Below are 14,819 nucleotides of genomic sequence, written 5' to 3'. Positions count from 1 at the left end.
GTGTGTGTGTGTGTGTGTGTGTGTGTGTGTGTGTGTGTGTGTGTGTGCTACTTGAAGCACAGAGATGGGCTCGGTGGGAGCGGAGCGCCGCAGGCCCACACCGGTCCAGATGCCCGAGGAGAGGGATGTGTGGAGGGATGGAGGAAGAGCTGGATGGCGGGATGGAGGGAGGGAGGTCTGGAGGGAGGGCAGAGAGAGCGGCGTGGTGCAGAGCTACAGTTTCGACTCGTACCAGCTGGAGGAGGAGGAGATTAGTAAAGACGCCCCGGAGCGAGGAGTGCTGGCGCTGTCCGAGCCCGGTGAGGGAGTTTACATTCTGTCTATCTGTGTGTGTGTGTGTGTGTCTGTGTGTCTGTGTGTTTGTGTGTGTACTGGTCTTATAAATAGATAGACAAGCAACAAGGAATATCTGTCTTCTACTCCAAAATACCAGGAACAACAAAGTGTGTTCTTTTCTGTCTCACAGTATGCTTAGTGGAGCACCAGCAGCACATTTTCACATTATATTCTTTATGTGTGTATATACCGGTGGTGGACAGAATATCATGAACATACATAGTAATATCCACAGTTACTGCCAGGGTCCCCCAACAACTCCAGGGAATGGTGAGATGATGGTGATTCTGCACTAAAGTTAATTGTTATATGCGAATAACACCCTTTTTTGCAATGGAGATTATACAGTCTGATGGCAAACTGCCCCTTGCCTTTGCCTGTTTGTAAAATATATTAATTATATTTCCTGAGAAACAAAAGAGGAAGAACGGGAAGAGAAGTAGATGGATAGATACATTCTTTACACTAGTGCAGTTGTCTTATTTTAGCAATCTTATCCAGTCTTGTTTAATTTCTATTATTATATTTTATAGTCTATTGAAGTCAAACTAAAATTAAGATAATTAATGCTAAGCAATTAGTTTAGCCTATATACTGTATCCTTGGTGTTTATATTTATTTGGTGACAATTGTGATCGCAAAAGAGAAGACATTTTATGTGACTCATGGACCCATGAAAAAGAAACGGCTAACCCAAGCTAGCGGCCCTCCTTTGTACGAACGCAGTGCAGAAGCCGCTTATGACTAACATCTAAGCTAACGGTGCTAACATTACACAACTAGCTTCAACTTTCCACGTGGAAGCTAGTTAGCCTAGTTAGCTGCAGCTTGCTGAGTGACCAGGGACAGATGGCTTGTTGATAAAAGACAAAAAAAAACGTGCATCATCTAGCAACACCCACGCTACATGTCAATCACCCGCTGCCACCGGAAACACCCACCCAGAGGCTGGAAGCCACTGTTAGAAAGGTTTTTATCCTCTGTTGAATTATGCACAAGCTACGGTATCATGACAGTTTATATTTCCTAAAAGTGAGAAGTATTCAAATTTCCGTTACACTTTAAAATCATTCCTGAAACAAACAAACTGCACTGATAACCAGTCACCACTCTAAGACTGAGTGAAAGACATGCTTTCTGCCGTGTGTGTGTGTGTGTGTGTGTGTGTGTGTGCTTGTGTTTGCAGATGATGGTGGAGGCTGAGGGAATAAAAACAGTGACAGAGAGAGGAAATGTGTAAAAAACAAACGGGATGCAGGCCTGTTCAGAGAACATTGCTGTGTTGCCTGGTTACTCAGGTTGCACAAAGGGCACGTTAATCAGATCACAAGTGACCAAGGACACGGCCTACAGCGAGGGACCTAGATTTTCAGACAGCTCTCCCTCTTCTCTCTTCATCCTTTGCCTCTTGTCAGTCTCAATATCTCACAGCTAACAAAATATAAGTATGCAGTCTGTCGCTTCCCTTAAAGAAGAAAGAGAGAGAAACAAAGGTTTTGAAAGACAGACTCAAAGACTGAATTAATCCTCGTCATTAAAGTTCATCAGCTGCTCTACAATCTGTAATCTGTAGTTTAGGAAAAGTATAAGCGGGATAGAGGGGGTCAGAAAAGGAGGGGGGGGTATTTTTCTTTTAGTTAGAGCTTTCTGGCATTTTTGGGGAGAGCAGGAGAGGGTCTTTTACTTTCCAGCCTAAATTGTGGTTTTATTCCAGCAGTCATGTTTCATAATGATGGACTTTGCCGTATGCCGAGGACGGCAGGTCTTTCTCTGTATCAGGGTTTTTATTCATGTGTGAGTGTGCCGGTGGCCTACATTAGATGTTCCATTAAGATATTAGGGTTTAAATTGGGTGCACTATCAAACAAGTTGTACCAGTTTAACACTCTTTGCTGTGTGTGTGTCAAGAGGAGGGTTCAAAAAAACATCAATAACCACAGAGATTGTCCTGCTTTTATACAAAGTCCACCTCCGTCACCACCCAAAGCATCTTCACACAGTCCCAGAATATGTCAGAAAGGTTTGTCATGTCAGGCTCTGCACTGAAATGTCCGTTACACAGTGAGGGCGGTGCTGTGGTTTTCTTTAGTGGATTTTCTGTTAATGAGGTTTGAGTTTCTGCAGGCGGTGATCTTTTCTTCTGTCAGTGCAGCCGTGGTGATGTTCACTGCTCACTACACAGCTAATGCCAGGGTTGTTTTTTTTCACCCAGAAACAACAAGAACAGTCAGAACAGCAGAAATGGAAAATCTTTTAGGAACTGTATGTTATTGAAATAGGCATTTAATTACAAGAAAATAACATTCATTACTGAGGAATCAAGTTCATCCTCAGGAAAATAATTGATCAGTCCCAGGTACCATTATAACAAATTCCATTAAACATTAAGAAGTGAAATGCATCATTTTTTCTTTTCTTTATTCAGCTATAAAATAAAAACGCTCAAAAATGGTTTGGAGCAGTTAACAGCAGGCTCACAGGATTATGAACCGTGGTATAAAGAACCTGCACGTCACACTTTAACCATGAAACAGAATCAGCAGCAAAACACAAAATCCAATTTTTAGCTGAAACTACTCAGCTGGTCTACGATCAGCAGTTCCTCCGATCGATCTCTGACGCAACAGGAAGGAGGTCCTCTGCTGCATCAGCTGCTCCGTCATTGGAGCGGAGGCGTTACTGCTGCTGCTACAGCTTCATTCATCCCGATTAGCTTTAATGAAGATCGAGCTGTGGGCTCCAGACCTAATTAAGAAGTTTTGAAGTCATTCTTATCCCCACAGTTTGAGTGTGATGTCATACTCTTGTGATTCTCTAACCCTTGACTCCGTTCTTCCCCCTCAGACTTTGAGGAGCCGATCCCTGACGACCGTTACCATGGCATCTACTTTGCAATGCTATTGGCTGGCGTGGGTTTCCTGCTCCCCTACAACAGTTTCATCACTGACGTGGACTACCTGCACCACAAGTTTGAAGGTATAAATGTGCATGAAGAAACCCGTGAATGTTCTTGGATAACTGCACCTTTTCAGAGAATGCATGAGTTCTACAGACACGTGCACACCCGGAGAGTGCACATTCAAATCCAGCTCCCACGAGTCACGTGTGTGTGTGTGTGTGTGTGTGTGTGTGTGTGTGTGTGTTTCAGGGACGTCCATAGTGTTCGACATGAGTCTGACGTACATCATGGTGGCTCTGCTGGCCGTCATCCTCAACAACGTGCTGGTGGAGAGACTCAGCTTGCACACCAGAATCACTGTGGGTAAGTCCAGCAGGAGCCCGCTCACATTGTGAAACATTCCCCATGATGGGAACTTCTGCTGTTACTCTTTCATTAATGACCCTCTGGGACCCTCCAGGCTTATCAGAACAGAATACGCAGAGCGCAAATGGAGAAGACAGTATAAAGAGAAAGAGAAAAATACACTCCGCCACAATTGTCCTGTGGGTTTTGTTGATAAACTCTTTCAAACAAACTTTGCCCAAGACTATGAACTCTCAAGGGGGGTCGTCTTTCAAGAGTGTGGGTATTTTTTTTGTTTTGCTTTTAGCTTCTTTAAAATCTTGCATCATCTTTAGTTTTGCTGTCAGCTTTCAAAACAGTAAACAAACTCACTGTGCTATTTAAGTAGACTATTCAGATACAAGCATGCACAGTGAGGCAGACTTTGCATCAAGTTTGTCGAAGACGAAGCCGGATACTGGAGAGCTCCAAATTATTCATTAAAAAGCAGTTTTTTAAATCTAGTACACATCTTTGCAAATATTAAAGCTATTCAGCCTACCCCATATGAAAATAAAAAATCTTTAAAAATGTATGTCCCTAGGATCATTTTGAAATCATTACACATACGTTGCATGTAAGAGCAAGGTTTCACCAGCGTACCCTCTGCAGCTTTAAATAGCTCTGCTCTCATCCTTGAGGAAACGTCTTTTGAAGTGTGTTGTCGGCTGGAGAGCTTTCTCTGGAGTTTACAAACTCAGGATCGGACCTCAGATGGAAGCGATACTGCTCTCACGTCGGCCCTGTCAAGTATGTGTTCAGTCATGCCATCGCAACGTGACCTTCACTCGTCTGTCTTTCTCTTTCTTTGCAGGTTACATATTTGCTCTGGGGCCGCTGGTCTTTGTCAGTGTGTTTGATGTGTGGCTGGCCAAGTTCACCACCAGGCAGGCTTACATCGTCAACCTCGTGTCAGTGGGAGTGGTGGCCTTTGGATGTACAGGTATCTATCTATCTGCCTGTCTGTCTGTCTGTCCATCCATGTTTCCATACTATATATATATATATATATATATATATACACGGTATATATGCAGTACAGGGCATTCCTTAAAGCTGCACTCAAGGGTCAGATGTGTAATGAAAAACAACAACAACAACAGGGAGTTATGACTCTGCTGTTCCTCAAAGATCCACATTTTAGCGACTCTCGGCTCATTATTTGAGTTCTCCAGGATGCAGCTTTACTGCTTTATTTGACTCTTGCAACTCAACTCGTTTGTCGGCCACAGCAGGCAACTGTTTCTCAGCTAAAAAGCTGTAAAAACCCGCTGTGCTCTACCGGCCCAGCACCAAACAAACAGCTGACAGACACAGTTAGCGACTAGCTGGTGACCACAGTGGAGCGTTCAGCAGCTAAAGATCCACATATTTCTAAAATTCTAAAAAGCTCAGAGCGATACACGACAGCATTCAGCTCAACAAAACGTCTTGTTCAGTACAGCAAGCAGTCAGTGTCAACAAAGAGTAGAACTAAACAGAGACTCAAACATTTCCTGGGTTGACTGCCATACTGAAAAAAACCTCTCAGCATCATGATCACGATGACTTTTCATTTACTGACACAATAACTGGTTTTGAAGCATGAATGAAATGTTTTGGGTGATTTACTACCTTTTGCAGACAAACAATGGAGTTGTGTTGTCCCATGAAACAGTTTAGAGAATGTTGAGACTGTTTCTCTTTAATAGCTAAAGTTAAAGTGTTCATGATGTTCTAAAGTCCACCTCCTGTTTATCATGTAGAGAGTAATAAAAAACTGGTGCTCAGTCAGAGCTGTCAAATGAACACGCGGCAGTAGAGGTTTCAGTTCTCAGCTGCTGCTCAGGAACCTGATACACTGATCCAGTTTCCTTATACTGTAAGTGTGATCACGGAGCCTTTCAGCCAACAGTAGAAAGACTTTAATTAGCGGCAGTGCGGAGGTCAGAGTGGCTTCTCCCTCGAGTGGTGTGTAAACGTTCAGGAAGTTGTGCCTCTAAATGAATCGTGTTGTTTCAATGTTGACTGTTTGCACTGATAAACACTTCCTCATCCCTCCCCAGTGCAGCAGTCTAGTTTCTATGGTTACATGGGGATGCTGCCCAAGAGGTACACACAGGGGGTGATGACTGGAGAGAGTAAGTACACTCACACAGATACATCGCACATCCATATCCCTGCTGTCACCTCCCTTGCCCCCCATTCCTTTGTCTTTTCTCTGGCTACGTCTCCCTTTGTTCCTTCCAGGTACAGCAGGTGTGATCATCTCCCTGTCGCGCATCTTCACCAAGCTGCTGATCCCCGACGAGAGGAGGAACACGCTCATCTTCTTCCTCGTCTCCATCAGCATGGAGATGCTCTGCTTCCTGCTCCACCTGCTGGTCCGCCGCTCTCAGTTTGTCCGCTACTACACCAACCACGCCCAAGGCAAAGGTCCGGTCAAAGGACACGACCCGCACGACAGCGGGACAGGATACCGAGTTCACCACGATGTCACCGCAGAGGAAGTAAGATTTGTAAGTTTGTGGACAGACTATCGGCTCTACCGCGTGTATGCATACTGTGAATATATTGTGTTAGTAGCATTGTGTTGGTCCGCTGGTCTGTCAGCTAATCTCTCATTTAATAGAGCCGTGAAATAGTGCCGAGACGTTCACCATACCTCCTCCTGACTTTGGTGACTTCTCCTCTAGCACCACCATGAGGCTCACGTTTGTGTTATTTTGTGACATTTTCTTATTAAAGTTTAGTCTATTCATTCATTCATTTTCATTTAATCCTTCATAAATGTTGCAACAGCAAGATGGGGAGGAACCGTTAGGCCTCTAAACTGTGGTCCCGTGTCCTTGTCGATTTCTGTGAGGAGTGTGTGTGTGTGTGTCGCTTCTTCAGTGGGAGTGTGCACGCAGGGATGGAGGGCTGTGTGGGTTTTAAAATGCAGTATCATTTATTTAAGCTGCGCTGGGCTGCTTTTCGGCTGCCACTCAGAAAGGGAAATATTGAGAGAGAAAGAGAAAGGGATTTTGGGAGAGGTTATTAGGGATGAAAGTGGTGATGCGGAAAAAAAGATGAGCAAAGATGCAATTTTAGAGAGAAAGGGAGAGGTTGTGAACAGAAAGAAAATGAGAGTCACGACACAGAGGAAAAAGGTTGTTGGAGAAAACTGTTGAGGCAAAGAGATGAGACACTAGGGGGGGAAACACAACTGAGAAAATATGAGTGAGAAATGAAAGAAGAAGAGGTACATCCACTTAGTATTCATGCTTGAAGCAGCACTTTGTAGCCTGAAGACATGGAGCTGATATTCCTTGTGTGTGTGTGTGTGTGTGTGTGTGTTCATGTTCTGAGCCTTCAAAGGAAGATGCATCACCTCAGGCTGTCATCTTTTCATGTGTGCGTGTGTTTGTCCACCATTACGCGCAATACAAATGTGTGTGTGTGTAATTTTCTGCATCTGGGGGCTGATTCAGGCAGCTCTTTGTTCTGGTTGCCTGGGGATACTGAGCGCTCTATGCTAAGGGATAATCAAGAAGAGTGGTGCCTTCTGGCCCGCAAGTCCCTCCAATCAACTAATGGATCTGCGTGTGTGTGTGTGTGCGCGCGCGGGCCTGTGTGCATATGAAAAGGTGTGTGTTTATTAAGAAGCATGAAGAGAAGGATGTGCTTATATGTTTGGATAAAGAGGAACTGTATGTTTGTAGACTGTGTGTGTGTGTGTGTGTGTGTGTGTGTGTGTGTGTGTCTGGGGCGTATTTGCAGTCCAATCTGTAGTCTCTCCATTATCATTACGTCAACCTGCAGCCACTCACAGTGATCATCTTTATTACTCGCTGCCATAAAAAGCTGATGTCATGCAGCCAGGAGGCCGGTCTACTAAACCACTGCACAATAATATGTGTATTTACGGGGTGATGGCTACCTCTAGTGTTTTCTTAATGAACTGTTGACGCCTTGACTTTTTTTTTTCGGGGAAATGAGGAACAAGATGAGGACGTTTGCCGAGTAATTTGATGATTGATCATTAAAGGGGTCATGTGTTTTCTATTTCAGTTTGGAATTAAATTGTTGATGTAATGTCGATGACTGGCCTCAAATGTTTTTCTGCCCGTCATGCGTTTGTTTTATTAAAGCATTGAATAAACGGTCTGTGTCTCTTCAGGGAAATGGTGGGACAGCACCGACGCCTTCAGAGGAAGTCATTGAGGACTTTGAGGGAGGGACTTACGTGCGATTCGATGCCCCAAAAGCCAAGATAAGGAGGAGCTGGCCTGGTGTCCGCGGTACGCTCTCTTTTAATCCCGTGTACTCGCTGCTCAATTACCCTCTGGCTCCAATAGATGGACTTGAACTTTAAATGCATTCATGGGAAGAGGAGAATATTCGTAGAGGATTAAACTGTTCAAGCGAGAGCCTTTAAATATCACCCTGTGTGTCCGTGTGTGTCTTCTCTATGCAGACATGGTCTTGCATCGTTACGTGGTGTCCCGTGTGATCTGGGCCTACATGCTGTCTATAGCGGTGACCTACAGCATCACCTTGTGCCTGTTTCCCGGGCTGGAGTCAGAAATACGAAACGCCACCTTAGGAGAGTGGCTGCCCATCCTCATCATGGCCACCTTCAACATGTCGGACTTCGTTGGCAAGGTGAGACGCACATTCTTTTAAATGATGCGGTGATGCTTCAGAGAAAATACGGTAACATTGAACTATTATGTCACATATCTCACACGATGTCAAGGCCATTTTCATTCTGAAATGTTATCTTTCTAGAAAATATAACTTACTTTTTGAATTGTGACTGGTGACATAAAATAATTTCCAGCGTAGTTTCGCCAAACTTCCACCTTACCAGAGCTTTAATCAGCCGGAACAACTGAAAACACCGTTGTCGGTGCTTTTCTCATAAACAGAGTTTAATGAATCAAACTGAAACTGTAAAATATCAAATATGAATAATCCCCAGGGAGAAATATGCCCTTGCCCTAAAATACACTTGATGGACTGGGATACCAGCATTCATAATTTCTTTCTGTAACCTCATCATTTATGTTCTAAAATTCACTTAGCTCTTGGCAATCTCTGATTTCACACCTCTTGAGATTCTGGGATTTAATTGTAGGGTTCCATCAGGCTTCTCTGCACAACAGCAGCAGGAAAGAGACGAAGGAACACTGCAACACTGGAATTGACCTTGTGAAATTGTTAAAGGAGTCGCTCCATTTATTAAACCTGAGAGAAAGAATGGAAAAAAGTCTGGTTTATTTTTGGATAATTGCACTTAGCTCAAAGGCTTTATTCAAATATTCAGAAATTAAACCTTATCTGATGTCCTCAAGTCATCATTTTAACTTTGAAAGTTGTTCTGATTTTGACTTTGTCTTCGCAGCAAATTTAGCATTTTGTTGAAATTGGGGAGTAAAAGATAAGGCTGGCGAAGATAAATTATATCGAAAGAATAGAGTAGAAAAAACTGAGTTACTTATTGTGCTCTCTTGAAAGTGCAATAAGCAGCCAGTCAACGAATGGCTGAGATAGGTTAGTCCCTGTTCTGTAGAAACTATCATTTTTAAGACTAGACTTTAACCCCCAGCGTCTTTGAAACATTTCCCTGCTCTGTCCTCAGATCCTTGCAGCGCTGCCGTACGACTGGTCCGGAGGCCGCCTGCTCTTCTTCTCCTGCCTGAGGGTGGTCTTCATCCCTCTGTTTGTCATGTGCGTGTACCCGGCCAACGCGCCCACCCTGTCCCACCCCGCCTGGCCCTGTCTCTTCTCCCTCCTCATGGGAGTCACCAACGGCTACTTCGGGTCTGTGCCGATGATCCAGGCTGCGGGCAAAGTGCCGCCCGAACAGAGGGAGTTGGCAGGTGAGTTAAAGTGCTAGAAGGTAGATTGTTACTTTATGCTAAGCTAAGCTAATTAGCTGCTGGCTGCAGCTTAATATTTAGCATGCAGACATGAGAGTGATATCAATCTTCTCGTATGACCCTCAAATAGAAAGCAAATTAGCATATTTTTCAAAATGTCAAGTTTATAATTAACAACCATTAGTTTAGTATGCACTGAAGTAGCATGCTAACATGCTAAACTAAGATAATGCACATTATACCTGCTAAACATCAGCATGTTGTTGTTGTCAGTACATTAGCATTTGGCTAAAAAGCAGAGCTGCTAACGTGGCTGTAGACTTTTAGTCTTGATTCTTACTGTCTTATCGATAACTGTGCCGGAGGTGTCAGTGTGAGCTTCACTCTGTAGCAGCTCTTTATAATGCATTTAACACTTGACTTCTTTACAGGGCTTGTATAAAGGAAATACTGTAGTCCATGAATGTGAGATATACGTTTACAATTCCTCCTTAGTATTGTGGAGGTTGGTTTAAGGCATTTTGCCGGTAGCACTTGTTGACTTCTTGCTTCTTAACAGTACATTTTGTTTGGACACCCTCTGGCGTTTCAGAGAGTAATGCAACGAACAGCAAGTTCAGCATAAACACTCTTGTGCATCCTCATAGCTCGTGGTCCATCTGCGGAGGCTTGCGCTACGGTGCCAAGGGCGGTTATAAACAAAGCTTCCCTCTTTCTGTGTCCCTCCAGGGAACACCATGACAGTCTCCTATATGACCGGCCTGATGGTGGGCTCCGCCGTGGCGTACGCAGCTTACAGCTTCGCTGCCCCAGGACCAGGAACACACGTCAACGCACTCAACATGCACACACATGCCAACGCTACCGGGTACTGAATGTCCACACACACACAATAAAACACACTCACGGATATAAACACAAATACATGCACACACACTCGCAGCCTTTTCCAAACACAAGATCCTGGCCAGGAGAAGCAGCGTAGACTGGTGGACTCGAGTCCAGCTGTGGAGGACGAAAAGACATCCGTAAAGAACTCTTTAAATGTTCATACTCTGAGAGATGTATTCTTTGTCCAGATCGTGCTTCAATGTGGCTCACTGGATAAACAAAGTGGAATAAGATACAAAAAAATGGAGGAAATGATGTTAAACCGTAAAAACGTAGCCCATTTCTCCACCTTGTCATTCTCCAGCCTGGTGGTCCACTGACCATCAAATGTCACGGCTGTCTCTGCTGTGATGAACTTTTCCCGGGAGGTGAAGAACAGGAGCTGGACATCTGTCAACAGAAGCCCTTAGAGTGTCTCACAGTGAAGTTATCGTCTGCATGTGTGTGCTAACAGACCGGCTGACATTTGTACCGTGTAAAGTCAAGTGGTTTTTCGCTGCAGGGAACGAACGGTTCACAGTTTTCGAGGAGACCATGTGTCACATTTCACATTGTTGATATTCAGAGTAGAGAGACGATGCCACTGAGGATTTTTCTGGACCAGTTGTTTTCCAGCTGTTTCCTAATTATAATCCCTGACAACCTCTGACTGCACCATTTTAAAAACTACAACAAGAGCAACTTATAGGCCCGATTTACTTCACAGTGAAACAGAAGCTCCTGTAGTGTGACATATGTGCGAGTATAATCGAATAGCTATGTGGAATTATGAGACGGAAATCCAGTCGCCCCAAATCACATCTGATTGGATATGTTTAAGTCCACTTGAGTTCAAGAGTCATCAAACATATTCTAATCATTTATAGGAAGAGCAAAGATTTGATATAAAATTCTCCAAAATGATATTTTTCACATGTACAGTATTGAGCGCAGAAGAAGTGATAACTGTTGACATTGCAACACAGAAATAGAACTTGGAGAATCAGTTTTTATTTTTATTTTACTGTGCCTTATAAGGAATTACAGTTTTCTAATTAATGACATACACGATGCTGTCAACACTTGATTTCCTCTGAGTTGTTAAGTTATTTCAATTCAACAAAAATCCATCCTTTTTGTCAACAGTAGACGCGTCAACTGGACTTTATCTCAATTGACTTCCCCCACCAAAATGTACTGAGATCGTCCCAGTCCATCTGGTTTGTCTCCACTCAGAATCTGAATTACAAAAGTGTCAGTTGTATTTATTTTCAATGATGAAGAACATTATTCTTATCAGCCTTATAAAGTATATCTGGAAAAAAAAGAATAATGTTAAAACTATATGGAGTTATTATGATTATGTGCATTAGCAGCTGCTGTTCTCTGTTCTGTTTATTTACAATAATGCTAAAAGAAAAAGAAGAATTTCCATCTGTTTGGTTTGGGTTCCACATCACTTCTTGTTCCCTCTGATGGATGGAAAGAGAACAAAGTGTTGGTATAAATGTACCAGATGAGGTAGCATGATGATAGCTGTGTCTTGCAGTTTGTGTCCCCTCTCTGTCCATATGAACGGTGTCTGTGTGTAACATCTGTGTAATGATGTGGGATATTTTGGGGGAAAACATATATGTGCCAAAAAGTCTGCCTGTTTCTGATCAGTGTTAGGACCTGAGAAAAGAGAGAATGTAATTCTGTGGACAGTTTAACAGGATGAAAGTTGTAAATATATAGAATGAAATGCACTCATGATTTTAAGAGCTCTTATTTTTTCATACAAAAGCCACTAGAAAAGATCAGATTCATATTTTTCGTAGCTTTAATTCGTAGAACACCTGTTTCCTTTATGTTTTCAGACCCCCAGCTTCTTCCCCTGCGTATCCTGCTGCATTTGATGAATATTTCAGTGATAAGAGGATCTCTGCAGGGTTCAGACTTTATACATTATGAAGAAAACATCGCCTCAGTGTCGAAAGTCATGAAGCGCACTACATTATGTAGGTGACGGCTTAAATGGAGCCTAATGTCAGAGCTGTTTGAAGAACGGTAGGGTGCCATTTGGGAGCTCACCTCATTACTGTATGCATGTCCCACTGTGCTGACGGTGTCACATTGCCTGAGGCCTCTCCTCACAGAGCTGTTCGGTTTGAAGGTGTTTTTTAGTTATTTTTGGTCAGATGTGTCGTTAAAGGACATGAAAAGTCTCTTTCCTTCTCTGTCTCTCTCTGGCAGAAACCTTAGGGGCATTCCAGAGACGGGAGATCCCACGTTTCAAAGAGTTGCATGTTAAACACATATTTCTTTCAACGTTTGACATTTTGGGAAATAGACTTATTCACTTTTTTTGAGGCGAGTTAGATGAGACGATTGATACCACTCTCTGTTGTACTACAGCCAGCAGCCTGTTAGCTTGGCTTATCATTAAGACACAGCAAAACAAACAAAGCCTGGCACCATCCAAAGGTAACAAAATCCACCTACATCTTGTAAAAAATGACAATTCAACATTTTACTCTTTTTGCCTTCAGCACATAAAACAGGACATAAGAAAGTAAAACGGCAAATTGTCGTTTTTTACTCTTTGGTGGTTAGTGCCGATCAGTTAGATAATTAAGTAGGTCGATTTTGTTACCTTTGAACAGAGCCAGGCTAGCTGTTTCCCCCATGTTTACACTCTTTACGCTAAGCTAAGCTAACCGGCTACTGGCTCCAGCTTTTTATTTAGTGCACCAATGCGAGAGTGGTATCACTCTCTGCAAGACAGCGAATAAGCGTATGTGTCCCAAAATGACAAACTATTCCTCCAAGATTAATAAATGGACGATTATTTTATTGGCTTTTGCTTAATGACTTTTTTATGTAAAATGAGTAAATTAGTAAGATATTCTAAGTAAGTTATCTTATAAAACAAGTTAAAGTTTTTTCTTTTAAATCAGCAACATGGTGATCTGCCAGTGAAATGAACAGGTGAAGCTGCACTGTAGACACTGAGCATTAAACGAGTCCCTTAATGACACTTTGATCTGACACTTCAGTCTTATTAATTAGCTACTCTAAGAAAGACTGTATGCTCACTCAGTTTCTTTCTGATGAATTATCTATCGTTTCAGAACATATGGCGTAGGCTGTGGCTCAGAAGGTAGAGCGGGTTGCCCTTTGACCTCTTACTGTCCGCATGTTGAAATATCTTTGAGGAGACACTGAACCCCAAGTAGCTCCCCGAGTCCACTGCTCCTAATACTTAGGGTGGGGTAAATGCAGAGGTCAAATTCCAGGTATGTACCTGTTTGTATATGATGATTGTAATTAATATCGAACATATTTTTGACATTTGCTGACACTTTTGTCCAGACTGACTTAGTTTAACAGTAGAATAAGGGTTAGGGTCAGCCGACCACAGGGAGTGCTCTGACAAAGTCACTGTGACAAGAAAGAAGTGTGGATATGAAAGGAAGAGGCAGACAGAATATTTGGATTAGAGTAAACTAGCAGAAAAGTAAAGATACTCATGATGGGATGACGGTTACTCCACTTCTGGGGACGACATTCAATCTCCAGCCGCAAACAAAGACATAAAAAAACTGGGGATAGAACCTTTTAATCCTGCATTTCACCTCATCCTCAAGGTCTAATATCTGTCAGCTGCCATGTGACTTCCTATTTTTATATTATATTCGTCATTTTCCTCCCAACTGACAGCGAAGAATTTATTTAGAACCCACGTCGTGCTGAACACCCATGTAACTGCACACTGTGAAACACCAGGGTGGTGCAAATGCAGACATTACGCTGTACATATGTATCTACTGTAACATAAGATATTTTGCAGATGATATTTGCGAAACAGAATAGTTTAATAGTGATCCAGACTAATTCTTAGTCTGGATCACTATTAAACTATTGAAATGCAGCCTTATTTGTGCAGTGTCTAATGTAGATTATTGCTAAATATGTGCATGTTAACAGAATGATTGATGAAAAGACCTGCCTTGTTTCAGGAGGACGATTATCTTTAGCTCGATATATATCAGCAGGAGTTCTAAAGGTTAACCTGGATTTGGAGAAAATTGTGGCCTTTCAGCTCTTGATGTTTGATTCCTGACGCTATTTATCCGTAACAAATTATACTCATTGCTTAATCAAAAATGTGACTAATATCTTCACGAACTTGCTTATTTATCAGAGTCTGTGCAAAATTGCAAACAATTTTTTATATCATATGATTTCAGTTTCACAACAGTCTGCTTGTGCCCGTGCAGCATTGTGCCGTTGTCAGAGCTTAATAAAGTTGTTTACATCTGTGTCTGCTGTGCTGTTGCGATTTATGCTGTTAATCTTTTATACGGAAGGAGATCAGAGGTCCTTTGTGCCTGTATGAAAGCAGGAAGACACATCATTTAGTCAGTCAGATCTTTCCTGTTTGAACAGCTGTGAGCAGAACAGATCTGCACCTCTTTTTCTCTCTCTTTCTCTGAAGCTTT

General features: G+C 42.6%; 1 protein-coding gene across 2 annotated transcripts; it reads left to right on the top strand.

The window, feature by feature from the left end:
* Positions 1-6: 6 nt before the first annotated feature.
* Positions 7-12,083, top strand: slc29a4a (solute carrier family 29 member 4a). 2 transcript variants are annotated; one of them, XM_031871004.1, is made up of 10 exons: positions 7-299; positions 3,181-3,312; positions 3,485-3,598; positions 4,434-4,562; positions 5,665-5,739; positions 5,849-6,108; positions 7,761-7,881; positions 8,058-8,245; positions 9,225-9,465; positions 10,195-12,083. In XM_031871004.1, the coding sequence occupies exons 1-10, from the start codon at positions 65-67 to the stop codon at positions 10,338-10,340; spliced, it is 1,641 nt and encodes a 546-aa protein (XP_031726864.1). In that variant the 5' UTR covers positions 7-64; the 3' UTR covers positions 10,341-12,083. The 2 variants fall into 2 exon arrangements, with proteins under 2 accessions (XP_031726864.1, XP_031726863.1); XM_031871003.1 differs by having other exon boundaries at positions 5,849-6,117.
* Positions 12,084-14,819: the final 2,736 nt, after the last annotated feature.

Source organism: Anarrhichthys ocellatus, unplaced genomic scaffold, assembly GCF_004355925.1.
Source record: "Anarrhichthys ocellatus isolate YVR2014 unplaced genomic scaffold, GSC_Weel_1.0 scaffold55, whole genome shotgun sequence".
NCBI classification, from domain to species: Eukaryota; Metazoa; Chordata; class Actinopteri; order Perciformes; family Anarhichadidae; genus Anarrhichthys; species Anarrhichthys ocellatus.
This window is presented reverse-complemented; position numbering and strand designations above follow the sequence as displayed.

Excerpts from the sequence above, each read along its gene's own strand:
- slc29a4a (XM_031871003.1), top strand. The coding sequence starts at position 65 with ATGGGCTCGGTGGGAGCGGAGCGCCGCAGGCCCACACCGGTCCAGATG. Across the intron at positions 5,740-5,848 it reads GGGGGTGATGACTGGAGAGA|GTACAGCAGGTGTGATCATC; the intron begins GTAAGTACACTC and ends TGTTCCTTCCAG. Across the intron at positions 8,246-9,224 it reads TGTCGGACTTCGTTGGCAAG|ATCCTTGCAGCGCTGCCGTA; the intron begins GTGAGACGCACA and ends CTCTGTCCTCAG.